This window comes from Equus caballus, chromosome 30 (assembly GCF_041296265.1).
Source record: "Equus caballus isolate H_3958 breed thoroughbred chromosome 30, TB-T2T, whole genome shotgun sequence".
NCBI lineage: Eukaryota > Metazoa > Chordata > Mammalia > Perissodactyla > Equidae > Equus > Equus caballus.
Window position 1 is genome coordinate 9883737 of NC_091713.1, and position 16658 is coordinate 9900394.

A 16658-nucleotide genomic window follows, 5' to 3' on the forward strand; every position below is an offset into this window, starting at 1 on the left:
CCGTGGCGATGACGGCAGAGTGCTGGCAGGAGAACAGCCTGAAGTCAGGGGCCGGTCCAACTGCAGCCTCGCCTTCAGTGTCTCACTGTCATCCTCAGAGACAACACAACATTTTCAGTGCCCGGTTTTATTACTTTAAAGCATTTGAGGGCTTAACTGTGTATAGTAGAAATACTATTTTAAACTAAAATAGTAACCTGTGTACAGATATTTGATAGAACTCAAAGTACATTTTGTAATTTCACTAAGTATGTTTTTAGGCTCCTCTCAGATCCCTGTGTTGAAGAAGAAGGGGCACCACCGAGCCAGAGCGGCTTTCTCGTCTGTTGTTAAGAGTGGAGAGGAGGGTGCTTGGTGCTTGGTGCTTCCTGGGGGCTCCTGATGGTGTCAGATTAGCCAGATGAGAAGTCAGGGCGTCTACAGGATGTTAATTACAGGCAGATAAGGTTGAAGGATGACATACAGACCGCAAAAAGAGGAAAGAACAGGAATGGCAGGAAAAAGGTTTGGTCCTCAATACCCTTTGGCCTAGTTAAAATATGTGCCTTTTTGGTGTGTTTCGTTCATCACCACGAGGTAAAAAGGAAACATTGCAATTCAAGTCTTTGAAAAGTTCATTTATTGAAATTCATATGTGTAACATAGCATACAAATGAGCAGATTTAAAAACATAATACCCTCAAGCCATTTCTGAAAACACACACCAGGAGGGCCCCTCATCTGTCAGACTTCAGCTCCAGCCGTCCGTCGTGTAGGGACCGCTCGGCAACCAATGTGGCCCCCACGCGGCCACCACCTTCTGGGGGGTGTCCACCAGGGAGGTCGCAGCGCGTGGTGGCGTCTCACATACAAACCAGATGAATGTCAGTATCTCTTTGTAAATCCTTTATTCCACTCTGTTTCATCAGGTCAGCAATCAGACTGTGGCATGCTGGGTAACTGGAAAAAATGATAATAAAAAGTAAGTTTAAATAGATCCTGTTCTTCAATGTGGTTTGTCTTCTCACTGGTTTAGTTACCACTTTTAAGTTTTTGGAGAATAAATTTCTTTTGCTAAAAATGTAGAAATTGTATATGACCAATTGTATGAAAAGTTTGTGTCTCATCTTGATCACAGGTCAAAACCCCTGTCAAATAGGACTACAGGGTGAACTGGTTTGTTTCAATGCTTTAATCTGGAAGCAACCTGTGTCCCAGACATTTGTGTGCCCCTTAAATGAGGGAGTCTGACGACAGGACTCAGCCGGAGGGCCCTCTCTTCCCGTCCCGCAGAGGAAACACGATTCCTGCCCGAGCCTGTTTCCTGAGAACTGCTCAGCCGGCAGGAGAGAGGCTAGAGCAAGGGCGGGGGGCAGGCGGCAGGCCAGGCGGCCCTCGAGCTCCTGGGGACACAGTGCGAGCCAAAGCCTCCCAATTTTTAGCTACAATTTATTATAACATCGAAAAGGGTTTCCCAGGGACACCACCGCTCCCCTGCTGGAAGAGGGCATTTGGTGTACTGGGTCTCTTAGTTTTAAGCAGGAATAAATGTTTCCAAACTAGCAAACTGGGTTGGGGGCGCCACAAGCAGGGAAGTGGTGCTGCCGCCGCCTCCCTGCTGGCGTGCTGCTCGTGTTGAAACCGCGTCAGCAAGTGGGGTCAGAAACTGCTGGGAATGGCCGTGCTCCACACAACGACGGTTGAGTACCTACTGTGCACCATGTGGGAAGTATGAGTGAGCCACAGGCCTTGCCCTCCCTTGTGTGAAGTCCCTCCCACGATAGGGACTAGATGGAGAGCTAAGACGATACCTTGCAAATCCCAGTTTCTACTTCAACAGAGAAACTGGAAAGCCACGCAGGGTCACAGGCCCAATCTGCTCTCTGTTTGGCTGGAATCATCTTCAAGAACAAGGGGGCCTCTGCACCCACAAGGCCGATGTCCTGAGCTAGAATCAGCGGGGCTCCTGTTGACCCCGTGTAAGCTGTGATCACTAGTTGAGGATTTCCAGGACGGGACACTGAGTGAAACTGGGATCAGAATTCATGCAAGGTACATAAAAATCAGACTGCTGCCTTTTTAAAACAATGAGAAAAGGTTGTTTACGTTTCGAGTAGATATCTAGTGTGTGTGACCCTGATTATGACGCTTGAATGAGTGTCTAAATGGAATGGTTTTGACACAGGGCAGTTAGAATATGGTGCGCACAGCGCCATCTCCCACTGAACACATCTGGGCCCACATCACGTGTGGTGTGATGTGTGCAGCCCGCTGAGGGCTGGGTGTGGGTGGGCCCTCTTCCTTAGAGCCCACAGGGGGCTTCTGTTCTCTGGGCCCTTCCTGGATGGGCCGCAGGGAGTCCCCCATGGCCCAGAGGCCCCCTGCTGTAGAAAGGGCTCCCTTCTGTGTTTAGGGAAATACTCAAGCACAGAGGCCGCCACCAGCTCCATCTGACCATCAAACACTGCATCTCCATCGAGAGCTGATTGCCTTCCAGTCTTGACTGAACTGTCCCAGTACAGTTCCATGAAGGACCCTGTGCCCCACACTCTCGCAGGTGACCTGGCGGGCGGCCTGGTGACCTGGGTGCTCTGGAGGCAGTGGCTTATTTTCTGACTTTAGAGATTCAAGGATGTCTGACTACAAGGATAAGCATAAACCACAAGAGGCATATTGCCAAAGAAAAATTTAACTGAACTTCAGGTAGAAAACACACGATAACAGGCAGATGCACCATACAGAACGTTGGGAAAGACCCGAGTTGAAGGAAAATACGTTGCAGGATTTTTTTAAACCCAAGCTCCAGGAAACTGGCATTTCTCATTATGAGCCTTGGTGGTGCCTGAGGGCTCTGGGGCCATCTCATAATTTATCATCCGAGCCATAAACCAGTGACCCCAGCTCCGGGGCCCAGTCAGGAGCGACACAGCTGTGAGGCCCTCCATGTGAACAAACCAGAGTCAACCCTGGTTTCTCCCTCTGTAGCAAACTGGCTATCACTGTCTCTTCATCGGTTTTATATTTTATTTGGTTTTGGTGCAAAGCCCTGTATTTGACCTCACTTTCGTATTCTAGTACTTGCTGTTCACTGCTCGCTCCCCAGTGCCCACGGCTGCGCGCCCTGTGGGAGGTGTTCAGGAAACCTCTGACTGAAGGAGTTATTTACCCTAATAGGTCATTGTTTTGTCTGCTAAACACAGCCGTCAGTTCACTGACCCTTTAGTAAAGAACACTGCTCAGGGCTTCCCCCATCCTATAGCGCGTCCAGAGAGAGAAGCTTTAGTTACTGCCCAAATCTGGCTGGTCTGCCATCACTTCTTAGGCATATTAGCCAGGCTTATTTCCAGAAAGTCAGTTCCATCGTTCACACCACAGTGATCCCACTCCGGCTGTGGAGGAGAGACGAGGATGCGCCTGCCAGTGGGACGTCAGCTGGCTGGAACTGTGGCTTGAGCCCTCAGCCACCATGTTCTTGTCCTTCTGCCCTTCCACTTGTCGCCCAGGCCCCTTGCTGTGGCCCTTCTCTGTGGTGTGGCCACATCAGCTCTCCGGGGCTGCTCTCCAGAGTGGAGGAGGACCGACGGGCCGCCCTGGCGGCTGCGCTTCTGACACACCATCCACAGATGATAGAAATGCTCCCCATCTTCAAGCTCACTGTTGCTCATCCATTTTCTTTGTTCTCATTTTAAATCCTAACAGAGCCTTCTCTCCACAAACCCTGACTTTTGTGTCTAATTTATTTCTGAAGTTTGACTTTAAATTCAGAGGTTAAAAAACGAGTCTCTCTGGGGGACGTGAATTGTTCCCCAGGCAACCAACACTGTGGGGTCCAGCCATGGCTGCTGCTTTGTTCCCAAGCCTGCGCAGCCCGGGGACAGCAGGGCACCACCTCGGCCCGCTCACAGGAGATGGGCAGCTGCAGCCTGAGCCAGGCTTCCATTGGTCTCTCTTCTCTGCACATCTCCCCCACAGCCCCTCCAAGTGGAACCCTCTCCTTGCTCTCTGCCTTGTCATTTGCACATCTTCTGCCTCCGTGTGGCCAGGTCAAAAAATGGTCCTGTTCCTTGTGCCTCTGGCAAGAAAGCATCTATTTTTATCCAGAGAGGGCAGAATCCCTCCCCCCACCTCCACCTGGGGCATTTCAAAGCTTGCCCTCAGCTGACAGAGCTCCAGGACAGCCACCAGAAGAGCCCTCTCAGAGGCTCCACCACGCCCCCCTCTGGGAGCCAGGGCCGCTGCTCTGCAGCTTTCCCAGCCAGGCAGCATCCTTCCCCGTGGTCCCTCGCCCCCTTCCAACCAGCCCTCAGCCCAGGGCATGAGTCCCGATCTCTCTAGAAGTTCCTTTCCTGCCCATTCGCTTCCCAGTTCTTGTCGCTTCATTTCTCTAGGCCTTATTTTCCTATCTGTACAAAAACGATGTTAAATGCTTTCTCCAAGCGGCCCTCAAGGCTGTGATGACTTCAGTGCAAACCCTGCTGGCTTCATGGCCATCCCTGCTGGGCTCTGGGGGATGCAGGGAGCTCCCTTTGAAAGGGAAGCCGGATCTATTGTTATGTTTTTTGTTTTATACCAGAAACAGGGATATGGAAGCTAAAACATTAGCCTGAAGTGGTACAGAGCTGAGGTTTGAACCGGGGCAGTTGGCCCTCAGTGTCCAGGCTCTTCAGTGCTGTTCCACCCAGCCCAGTGACAGACTGCGGCGGCCAAGTGTGACAGTTGTGGGATTAAGCAGGAGTCAGATGTGGAAGACAACCTGGAAACAAGCCAAGTGAGCCACGGGGTCGCCAGTCTGCTCGGGGGCAGGCGCCCTGGCCAGTCCTCTGCAGCCTCATGTGGACGTGGCCGACAGAGGTGAGTGTGCAGCAGACAGAAGGCAGGTGTCCTCCACCCGGCCTCAGCGCCTGGGACGGGCAGAGGCCTCCCTCTCCCCCGGCACAAGCGGCTGAGCCGCCTCTACCCCTCCGGCTCCGGCACGGCCTTTTTTGGAATCTGGCTGTTGCCAGCTGCAAAGCGGGGCAGGAGTTCACGGCACGGTCACCGCAGACCCAGCAGTTCATTCTCCCTTCCAGCGCCCGGCTGGCCTCTGACAATGGCAGCTCTGCTGCAGTCAGAGTTCAAAACCCGGGTTCCCTGGCCTAAGGGGCCTGGCTTTCTGTCTCTGGGCTCCAAAAAAGGAAAAGAACTGTAGAAGCCAGAAAAATGACAAGGTAGAGGCAGGGAAGCCTGCCTTGCAGAAAGCAGGGGGCGATGACCGTCCCTGGGCTTCATGGAAAACTGCATCTCAAGCTGGATGTGGGACTTGTGGGGCGGGGGAGGCAAGGGACCCGGTGCAGATGGGAGGGCTCGGGCTCAGAGGACAGCACGCCCAGGCTCTGGCATCTGCTGGGCCCTCGCCTCCCCACAGCACTAGCAGACTCAAGAGCTCCCATCCCCATGGGACCCCGAGTTGTAATCCTCCAGTGGGTCCCCTGAATCACGAGAACCTCCTCTGCACAAGGGCAGGTGTCTCTGTTTTATGTGAACCATGTTTCCATGGTAAATAGATGTTAAGAATTCCCAAAGGACAGACAGTGTCACCAACAGCAGGGAGTGGAGCCTCTGGCTGCCTCATGTTTGAAAGCGTTAGAAATAAAGACAACATTGACATTTGGGGTTGTAATGTGACGGAACTGCAGTCTTTTAAAGGCAAGAACCACTTATCCACACGCCATGCAATATTCAGTGTTTTGTTCACTTGTCTAATTGGATTAAAATATTTAGCTCCCCTTAAAATCTCGATTGTGAATTTATATTGAAAATGTAACGTCTGACTCGGGAAGCGGGAGCAGAGCGAACGTATCTGCCACGATGTAAACTTCAATGGATCTTTCTTCCACGACTCTCATTCTGAAATTCTTCACTCTTGGACAAAGGGACGTGTTAACGGAAGAGCAAGTTTGGTTTAAATGAAGCTGTAGGTGCTTTCCAATATTAATTGCACACAGGGACTTTAGTTTAAAAAAAAGAAAGTGAAGCCCTCTGCGCGACGGCTCGGGGCAGCCCCTCTGCGCTGGGAGGCCCTGGAGGCGGAGGCGCGGCTCGGGGCCTGCCTTCCCTGAAACACTCGGGCAGCCGGGAGTTAATGACATTTTAGCTGCATATGTTCAAGTTTATTTAAAAAAATATGCAAGTCACTTTGGTTGACAGTGTCTCGTACACAGTTTTGAAAGAATCAGAGCAAACTTTAACAGAGTCAGATTTTATTTGAAAAATATTTTCTGGGAATGTATCAGTGTTTATTTTTGAGACTGACAATTCGGGTGAAAATCAGGATAAAAACAAAAAAACAACAATTTGGTTGAAATCAAATTGTTTGTTTTCATCTATTTAGAATTCTTTCCAAAAACTCTTGGTTCAGGAGGAGGCTTTTTAATTTATTTTCTTCAGCGTCTTTGCCGTTCTCTTCCAGCACCATCTGTCTTGCAGGTAGCTGGCTCCGCGGAAGCGCCTGCGCCGGCCGGACGAGGCCCCGGCTCGGGATGGCCCACCGCAAACCCAGTGAACACCTCCAAGTCCCAGGCTGGCCACCTGCGGGCTCCTCCTCCTCGCCGGCCCCTCGGGCCCTCCCGGGGCTCACGTGGCTGAGGCCTCCTCCGCCTCCGTGTCTTTGTTTCTCGGGCCTGTTCTCAGCGCTCTTCCAGGAGTCCTCTGGAGCAACGAGATCAGGTCCGGGAGTTTGAATATAATCAGATATGGCTGCTGGACCCATGCACAAGTTTAAATCAAATTAGAAAGTAAATTCACTGCCAAGAATGCTCAAAAGTCTTAGGGTCAGCTGAGTAACCACTGATAAGTCCGTTTCAGACGCTGTTGTCTACACTGTAATTGATCCATCTGAAGGGACTATAAAGGAATCTCTCCCGACTGGAGGCTGTGGATGGAGCCACACGGCCCGCAGGGATGGGGCCCCTCGGGAGATGCGCGTCAGCCCAGCCACAGTCACCACCAAGTAAGGACATGAGCAAGGAAAACACTCTGGAAGTATGCGGCCGTCCTCTAACGGACAGACAACTGCTGTTCTTCCTGTCTCTCAGATGCCATTCTCCCCAAGAAAAGACTAAATTTCCTCACCAGCCGGCGCCCGGCCAGATGTTCACGCCCCCAGGAGCTGGGTCACAGACCCCTGACCCTGCTCCCAGCTGTCAGCCTGGCTAAACTCCTCAGGACCCTGGTTCCTTAACCCTGGACCCCCACCACGCCACCACCACGACAGTCTCTGTCCTCCCCAGCAGGGCCTCACGCCCACGGCCCAGGAAGAGGTGAGAGCACTGCTGCTCAACCAAGCCCTGGGCCCAAGAGGAGACAACACGGGACCGAGGGCGAAGGCGGACCCTAGGGGGAAGGCGGGGACCGAGGAGGAATGCTGGAGGCGAGTCAGGAGCAAAGCTGGTTGGTGCTGTCCTGTCTCTGATTCTCTGCCAGGGCCAGCACTGCCATTTCAGGACATTTTCTAAGCCATTTTAGACATTGTTTCCCCCTGGAGTGAAGCAGGAGATTAACAAAGCCCTTGTTTTGAGTCAGTCCTAAACAAAGAACAAGTCAAAAAGCAGCCTTGAGCTTTGTGGTCGTGCCCTGAGCCTTGGCCACTGGGGCACCTGCACTGCACGGTGGCAGAGAGGGGACGATGTCACTACAACATCATTCCAACTAGACCAGCTCCGTCTGCCAGACACGTTGTCGTGCCCATTTCAGAATTTAAGCAGAAACAATTTAGAATAATAAAGCCTTCTAAACAGGCTAGATGCTTCCTGTCTGAGGCCACAGGCCAAGCCAAGCCCTGCCACGGGCCTCAGGGCACAGGGCACACCAGAGTGAACGGGAGGGAGGTGACTCGGCTTCGGAGCAGCTGCTCAGGCTAGAATATAGCCATTCTCTTTCGGACGTTGGGTGGACAGAGATTTTCGGACTTTGACATGCAGCATTAAGTTATTATACTTATTCATCTAGGCTGAGAGAATGGAAGCCTTGAGCTAGAGCACCCCGACCGGAAGAGAAGCTGGGTCCCAGCTCCAGGAAAACGGGGGGTGCCCCTGATGCCCGGGACCCCTCTGGAGGCTGCGGCCTCCGAACCACCTGCGGTGGCAGAGGGCAGCCTTATTCACCTCCAGGGCTCAGAGAAGCCAAACCCACCACTGGAGTTCAGCGCCCGGCCGAGGCCGCGGGCAGGCGGGAGGGCGGCCAGGCTGCAGGGCCCGCAGAGGGACCGGCCAGCTCTCCGGCCTCCTCTCTGAGCACGTGTGCTTGCTTCTGAAGCCAGCGAGCGCTGCCTCCCCCAACTTCCTTTGTCAGGTGCACATGAAAATAACCCAGACGGAATATTCGAGTCTGAGAGATGGCTTCAGAGACAAGCCCGATGGGCCAGCGTCAGGGGGCACAGCCCGTCAAGTGGCTTCTGTTGCTTCAGGCGAGGGAAGAAAGCTGCTGGGTTTTCTGAGGACTTTTTGAGGTTTGCGGCTTTTTTTACATACATTTTATGAAAATTTTGCAATCCATTTGGCAATTATCAGATCTGTAAAGCCGCGGAAGAGGTTTCTAAGCATGTTAAGATCTGAGCATGCTGGAAGGTAGGCACACGGGGAGCTACAAGGCAACCCCACGTGACAACGACCTGTCCAGAACCGAGAGGAGCAGCCCGCGCTCGGAGTGCCAGGAAGATGCCCCTGCCCAGCGCCTCCCAGAGGCACTCAGCACGTCACTCCCCTGAGCTAGGCTGCCGGAACACCCACTGCACAGACGTGGAAACTGAGGCCGGGAAGAGACGGCAGTGACTTGTCCAGGGCCTCACGACAATGACACTGCCTGGCATTGTTCTCCATTCTCTCTGCCTCCAAACACTTCCAACGTTCTCAGACCTCAGGGACCTCCAGAACGGCCCAAACAGCTTGTCAGAGCGCAGATCCCCAGGCCCTGCTCCTGGAGACGCTGCCTTGGTGTGTGTGCAGGCAGGCCCTGGACTCCACGCTCCTGGTACTTGTATATCTGCAAGCGTCCCAAACACAGTGATGTGCGTGGTGTGTAGCTGGTACCCCACCCCCTCCCTGTGAGCCACCCCGAGGTGCTGGGGGACATACCGCGTGTCTCTGGCCCGGGCCTTAGCCCCGTGACTGGCACTCGGGTGCTCACATACTATCTGTGGGACAAACAGTACCCTGCAGAGGGATTTGGGGGCTGTGCGGGAAAAATCCCTCTGAGGACAGTGGATCCCCGAAGTCCACTGGTCATCTTGGAAGGAGAATGAGGGACATTTTCTCATCATTCTCATTTCCAGAAGCATTTTTGCCTTTACTCGTTGCAAGCACTTCTGCATGACGTCCTGGACACTCTCGGAGCACCTGGTGCAAGGCCAATTAAAGGCCGCGGCCCCGGGCAGCCACGGACCACCTCGTTACCCTAATGCACCGCTTGACGGGGCAAAGCAGCACGGCCTCTGACAGGAAGAGAAGAGATCCAGGAAAAAGCTTTCACTCCATACTCCAACCCACCTGGACATTTCCTTCCTCCATTATCCCTGCTGCTGGCCCCAGATCTACCTGAACAGGGAAAGCCTGGGCTGTGGAGTCAGACAGCTTGATTTGCAGTGTCCCTATTTGCTAGCTCTATCGGCTTGTTTGAGCCTCAGTTTCCCTTTCTGTAGAATGGAGACACAATGTCAGTCTTGCGGGCTTCCTCAAGGGTAAAGAGTGAATGCCTGTTGTGTGCAGAACACCGCCAGGCCCTGCAAGCGCTCAAAATCTTAGCTCGACTACCAGCTAACTGAGGACAAGACTCCCGCATCCCATTCTCTAACTGGGAGCACGGCTGTCCTTAACCAGCTCAAGCTGTGCACATCCTTCAGGAGCAGTTCGGAGCCGATCGTGTCCCAAAGGCCTCCTGCCCACGCCCCGCTCCGCTGCCACACGCACCCTCGGCACCCGCACTGTGCAGCGTATCCCTCGGTGCGGCTTGCTGGGTCGCTTGCAGGGTCACAGGTCTGTTCTCCCACACAAACTCCAGCTCCCTAAAGAGGACTGGCCGTGGCCCCCGCTCCTCTGTGTCCCCCTCGTGCCCAGCACAGTCTTCAGGCTCTCCCTCAGCTTCTCAGCTGACCAATGTGATCACTGGGGATTTAAGCCTCTTAAAATGCAGCTCTGAAAAAGGGAACAAGAAAAAGACCCCTGTGCAGTCCCCTGCGTGTTCTCTGGGGGAGAGGACGCCCACCCTGTGCTGGGTTTTGCACAGTACCTGGGAGCTCAGACGTCCCGCCTCCTCCGCCAGGCTCTGTCTCTCCAGCAGAAGCTGGTTCTGCTTGCTGAGGAGCTGCGCCAGCTGCTGGGCTGTGGCCTGGCTGTGCTTGTCCAGCTGCTTTAGCCTGGAGAAAAATCAACCACAGAGTTAGAGAGACGGGTCCTGCGAACCGGGGGCAATAGGCTTCAGAGAGCAGGGGGACATGGGCCAACCTCAGCCCTGTCAACGTGTTCCACTGCTGTGTGTATCTGAGGGACAGTGAACCGGGAGCTGCAAGTCTGGGGGACCCTGAGAGTGAGGCTCTGGCCAGCAGTGGGAAAGCATTTGTCAGGCTGAGTGAAACTGTATCAAATATGAAAGGAAATCGGGAATCTTCTCAGTGAGTTGTCGATTAAAGAACATAGATAAGCTGGATAAGTAGCAGAAATGCTGAAACCTTAAGCTCACAAAGGTCACACACGAGGGGCTCAACGCCTCCACTGTCCGGCTGGAAACGTCTCTGGCAGGCTGGAGCAGAAGGGCGGCCCTGGCAGGGGAAGTGGCCAGGGACGGCGGAAACACTGAACTAAGGGTGTTCCATTATTAACCACTCAATCACGAGCCGGCCTCGCTGACCAGATGTCTTTAAAGATTCTAAATTTGTCACTCTGCTCATGGGCTCTTCTCTCCACACTTGCTAATTCGCTCCAACTATTATCCTCATTTGTCCACAGACAGCTTCCTCCACCCAGTTGCTTCCTTCACCAGTGGAAACGTGGGCTTTGGATTAAATTTAGAGTTGAACGACTACCCAGAACTGTTCTGAAAGCAGCTGGGTGTGTCATCTGCCCTTCCTCACAGTCCTCACCGACCAAAAGCACCAGCAGGGAAATCAACTTGCATTTTCACAAGAGAAGGATTTTAAAATCCCAAGATGCATTGCAAACTCCAGGCTAATGCCAACCCTGAGGCCAAGCCCCGGAGTTTCGCAGACACGGCCTCAAGCTCTCCTGGGCGGTTCCTGGTGCACTCTGAGCGCCACCCACCATTAACAAGGACAGAGATTCGGGCCTTGGGATGGGCAGGCTCTTTTACCGACAACGACGCAGCACCTGGGGACAGGAACACTGCATCCTGGGAAACTCGGGCTCTCCTCGGATGCTCCCGCCCACTGCAATCCTCCCATCTCCAGGAGGACCCCCAACGCCGCCCACAGGTCCTTCTCCACCTCGTGGGTTCTGCGCGCGTCATTGCTCAAGCTGCCGCAGAAGGCACACTTGCTGCCGCTCCAGTCCCCACCCTGACCCCTCCTAAGAACACCCTGTGGGCGCTGCTACTCTTCCTGTGGCTTGTCCCACGCTCACAAGGCTAACAAAGAAGACAGGAGAGAGCCGCTGCTGGCGTCAAGCAGCACGGTGCAGGCTCACACAGCCCGTCCCTGGGCCGAGGCCTCAGTCATGCCCCGCCCACAAGCCCATGCCCCTCCCCCTGGGCTGAGGCCTCAGTCATGCCCCGCCCACAAGCCCATGCCCCTCCCCCTGGGCCGAGGCCTCAGTCATGCCCCGCCCACAAGCTCATACCCCTCCCCCCTGGGCTGAGTCCTCAGTCATGCCCCGCCCATAAACCCTTGCCCCTCCCCCTGGGCCGAGGCCTCAGTCATGCCCCGCCCACAAGCCCATGCCCCTCCCCCTGGGCTGAGGCCTCAGTCATGCCCCGCCCACAAGCCCATGCCCCTCCCCCTGGGCCGAGGCCTCAGTCATGCCCCGCCCACAAGCCCTTGCCGGCTCCCTGGCCTCCCCCTCTCTGCGGGTTCTGGAGACAGAGTAAGGACCAAGGGCAAGACTAGTTCTTCCCTCCTGCGTCTAGCTGTATAGGGCCACGTTCAGGTGCTCCCTCAGCCGGAGCCTGGGCTGCGGTCCGGCCCTGCTCGGCCTCCCAGTTCCCTGCACCAGGCTGGGGCAGAACCGACAGCGCTTTCCTGCTTCCGCACGGTAGAAATGACAGGACTGTCCCCCTTGCCCTCATTACTCTTTCTCTGATCTTGGAGGAGGAAAAAATAAGTTTCCTCTGGTGAAGCCATGGCGTTGCAGCTTTGGGAAGCCCTGTCTGCCCCCACCACCACTGATCCCACTGTCTGATGGGGACAGTTTTCCTGAAAGCACAGTCTCAAAACCACCCCACTGCATCAGATCAAACAGAAGTTTCTCTGCAGTCTCTCCAGCGGGGAGCAGCTGGGGGTAAGGACCTCCCCCGGGGCAGAGAAGCCAGGCATGGGGCGGGCTGTGGGGAGGACAGGAGCATTCTAGAAGCCCAGGCTGACCCACTGACGAATGCAGGCAGCCACTGCTCTTGAGCAGCTACTCTGCTGTCCAGCACTGGAGTGAGGCCCATTGAAGGTGCAGAGATGATAACGGCCTTTATCCTTGAGAAGCAGGCCGTCTAATGCTCTGATATTTAAATCAGACAGGCACAAAGTATCATCGTCAGCAGGTGAGCTCTCTAGATCCTTAGGTGGCTTTCCCCTCCCAGCAAGTCCTGGGTGTGGAGAGAGCCATAGGCTAGGAGCTACTGAGGCAGGAGCCCACTTGCTTCATGCCTGCTCAAAACAAATGGACCAGAAACAGGTGATAAATAAATGACACCATTAAGGCTTAGAGGCAAGAAGGGACCAGGAGTGGCCATTCTTTATGTGGTCCCTTGCCCTGTGCTTTGGTCGAATGGGATACAGGTCCTGAGGACTGATGGGTCCAGTATGTGTTTTGGGGCTCCTGAAAAGAGATGGCTGCCCGATCAGAGCTATGGGGCTGAGCCAAAGCCTGCTCTCACAGCGCAAAAAGCCAGCCATGGGCTAGCCACCCTGGCTCACCACCAGAAACAGGGCCAGTTCCTGCCTAGACTCTCCTTCTATGGGAGCCCTCAGAACCTAGATGAGGCTGAGTTGGCAGTGTTTTGCAAACTGTGGGCCTGGGATCCCTGCAGCAGTTACCAGGAAGCACCCAGGCCACACCCAGACCCGCAGAATCAAGTCCCTAGGTGTGAGCAAGACATCAGAGTAGGAACCAGCTGCCCAAAAGCACCACCGACTCGAGGAGAAGGACAGTGGGAAAGCCCTGCCTTCCCTCTGGGAGGCCAAAGACCTCACCAGCTTTGCGGGCAAAGAGCTTAAGAATGGATTCACTCTGAGTCAGCTTGCACACCTGGGGCAGGACCTCTCAGGAGGCTTCTTTGCCCTGTTCAGGCTCAGCCTCTGTAGCATCACTCCATGGGCAGCATTGAGGTCAATTGCAAATTAGGAAAAGGTGAAAACCACAATAACAATAAACTCAAACCCACTTTTGTTAAGAAAAACCAAGATTTTAGATAAAAGGGACTTTGTTAAGGATATATCTGAATGGCTGCTCCCTCAAGGCCTGTTTTGAATATTGGGAAAACAGATTTTTTTTTTTTTAAATTAAAAAGTTATTTTTTGGAACAGCCTTCCCCAAACACTGCACAACCCAGCCTACACTCTGTTCATGGATCTCTCACTACAACCAGCTAGAAGAGATATCTTGGGGTGTCCTCCTGACACACGGGTCGTCTTCTTGTCCGCAGTGGTTATTACTCTCGGCTCTGTTGTCCTTTGAAGCTCACATCTTTAGCCGGCACAGCGGCAGTTCCCACCACTGCCAACAGCTGCCCCTGACTGCGCCTGGGCTCACCCTCCACACTGACCACCTACTGAAAAGTTCACTGCAGCCTCTGAGGGAGGTGCTGGCACCCCACGTTACACATGAGGAACCGAAGGGGAGCGGCTCCGTGAACTTGTACGAAGTCACAGGGGCAAGAGGCGGCACGCGGAGGTGCACCCAGACGGTGCCAGCTGTGCTTAACCATTGCCAGTGGGTGGTTAAGGCGGTGAGTTAATTCAGCAAACCTACTGACCCTTGATAAACACTTCGCACGGGTCAAGGACTAAGGTAGATCCTGGGAATACATCAAGAATTACAAATGGCCCCTGCCCTCAGGGGGCTCCCAGCCAATTAAGGGGAGACCAACTCGGAAACCAAATGGTGCTACACTGAATCAGGACACTGGGGAGCGAATGCTCAACAGGGCAAGAGTGAGGTCCCAGAAGGCTTGCCCCACTTGGAAACGGATCATCACGGCTGCCATCACCCTCATCTGTTGAGCGCCTACTCTATGTCAGGCACTGTGCTAAGAGCTTATCACTTCTTAACTTTGTAGCGCTTATGACAATCCCAAGAGGCAGGAACTATTACTCTCCTCACTTTACAGATGAGGAAACTGAGGCACAGACAGGATGAATGCCTAGCCCAGGGCCACTCAGCTGGCAAGCCGGGACCTGAAAAGATGAATGGCTGCTGTCTGGCAGGGGCCAGGACTCCCACGGGGGTGGCCGCACTGCAAAGGAGATGATGTGTGGGAATGGCGCGCTGTGCGCGGTGGCTCCACCAGAGGCTGTGGGCTGCCCGCAGGGAGGGAGCGCTGGACCCGGTAAAGCTTTGCGGCCAAACTAACCAATACGGACGTTGACCTTCAGACAGCGGTGGTGCCACGGAGCAAGAAAGAGAGGATGGGAGGAGGGTCAGGCATGGGTGGCAGTTTTGGGGTCGGGGTAAGACACCTGTGATACACCCGGCCCCGAGCAGTTATGCGGCTTCGGGGCGTGGAGGGGTCTGGCTGGATCTTCAGCTGTGCAGGCCAAACTTGCTGAGAGGGGCCATGAACGGGAGACAAGATGCCCCCAGGAGAGCGTGGCAGAGATTTTTCAGTTAAAAACACTGATATCTGAGTCGTGCTCCACGCCCCCCCGCAACCTACTGGCTAAGACCCCCTGTTGCAGTGAGAGGGGATAAAGCAAGGACAGCAGGGCCTTGGGGAACAGACACATTTAAAGGCCGGCAGAGGACAGGGAGCCAGCAAGACCCTGAGCTGGACGACCAGGAGGCGGGAGGAAAGCCGGCAAGGAAGGAACCTGGAGATGGGGGGGGGGGGGGGGGGGGGGTAGGGCGGGAGGAACAGGCCGCCCGGTGGCGGAGCGGGGGTGCCTGGTTTGCCGCCCTGCGGTCGGGAGGGGTGGCGGAAGCCTGATCCCAGGGACAGAGAGGGGAGACGCTTCTGGAGAGGGGCTTCGCTGAGGGCAAGGAGCAACAGGGACTGCAGGGGACGGAGAGACCGGAGCCCGCAGCCAGGAGGCCTGGAGGAGCGAGGGAAGCCCTCAGGGCAAGGTGCCGGCGGCTCCCTAAGGCAGGAGGTCGCGCGGGCAGCAGGGCTGGGACGTCCCCGCGCCCGAGGGAAGGAGGCCCCGGGAGCAGGAGGGCCGGCCGCCGGCCTCCGTCTCCACCCGGGCGCAGGCGCACCGCGCCGTTCGCTGCGCAGAGGCCAGGCGGCGGGGGCCGGCCGGGGCAGGGAGCCTTCCCGGGCAGACGCGCCGCCGCCTCTCCCTCCGGAAGGCCTGCCCCTTCTCGGGCCCCAGCAAGGCCCAGGCCCTGCTCTCCAACTACCCGGGCGCCTTTGCCCTTTCCTGGGCGCTTCCCTCTGCCCGCACGGGCCTCCTCCTGGTCCTCACCCGGCGGGGGACTTGCTTCCAGGGTCCTGGTCTCAGCATAATCGTCATTCCGAGAGGCTGCAATTTCTTGTTCTGTTTGGGTCCCCTGTTTTGAGCACTTCCTCTAGGAAGTCATTAAAGGGGAGTCATTAAAGGGGAGAGAGGGGCCGCGGGTGCCTCTCAGCAGCAGCCGCTCCTGCAGAAAGGCGCCAGGAAGGCGCCCGACAGCCTGCACCCCCCTACCCCCCACCCCAGGCGCGCACAGCAGGAAAGACCCACGGACCATTAGATTTCAGAGCTCACTCGCTCTTTGGACACTTCTTTCCCAAGGCCTGGATCTTATCTGCATAACAGGCAGGTATTCCCTCCATCCCCAGAGACCCCCAGGACTTATGGCCATCTGCACTGGGCTGTCAAGGTGCCCTGGGGAGCTGTGACCAGGCCAGGGGCCATCCCTTCCCATGAAGCACCTGGTGCTCCCCTGCCCTCACAGGGCACAGCGGGGTCAGCCAGTCCAGGCCATTCTGCACCCCAGGTGGGGGTCACCATCCTGATGGTGGGCACAGGGCCCATTTCCTTAAGGACCTGCCAGTGGACAACTGCCATCCTGGGCAGAACTGGGGCGTCTTGGGGGAGAAGAGCAGGGCACCCATGCAGAGGTAGAGTGGTCGGCAGGGGCTGGCCTGGGGAAACGCTCTCCAGGAATCACAGGGTGCGAGGGGCCTGTTTGTGGGGTGGAAATAAACAGGCCCAGGTTGCTAAAGCCGGGGATGCAGATCAAATTAAAGGGGACTGGTATGGGCGCTGGGCCCGGGCACATCTTGGCTAGTCCAACACCCATCCTCTCCGCCACACCCGGCATGCATGAGCAGAACCAACAATTTTT

At 55.4% G+C, this 16658-nt stretch overlaps 1 protein-coding gene across 26 annotated transcripts in view; it reads right to left on the reverse strand.

The window, feature by feature from the left end:
* Nucleotides 1-596: 596 nt before the first annotated feature.
* Nucleotides 597-16658, reverse strand: part of SDCCAG8 (SHH signaling and ciliogenesis regulator SDCCAG8) — a 222798-nt gene continuing 206736 nt past the window's right edge. For 11 of the 26 annotated variants that reach the window (XR_011434148.1, XR_011434146.1, XR_011434143.1 and 8 more), the window contains 2 exons: nt 10240-10366; nt 597-939 (listed from right to left, as the gene is read on the reverse strand). Coding sequence is in view for 17 of the 26 variants with exons in the window: in XM_070255718.1 (XP_070111819.1) it covers nt 910-939; nt 10240-10366 (157 nt within the window). In the remaining 9 variants the exon portion in view is untranslated. Of the gene's footprint in view, nt 6667-9920; nt 10146-10239; nt 10367-16658 lie in introns of those variants that run through there. The other 15 variants (XM_023632775.2, XM_023632772.2, XM_023632770.2 and 12 more) reach the window with 5 other exon arrangements.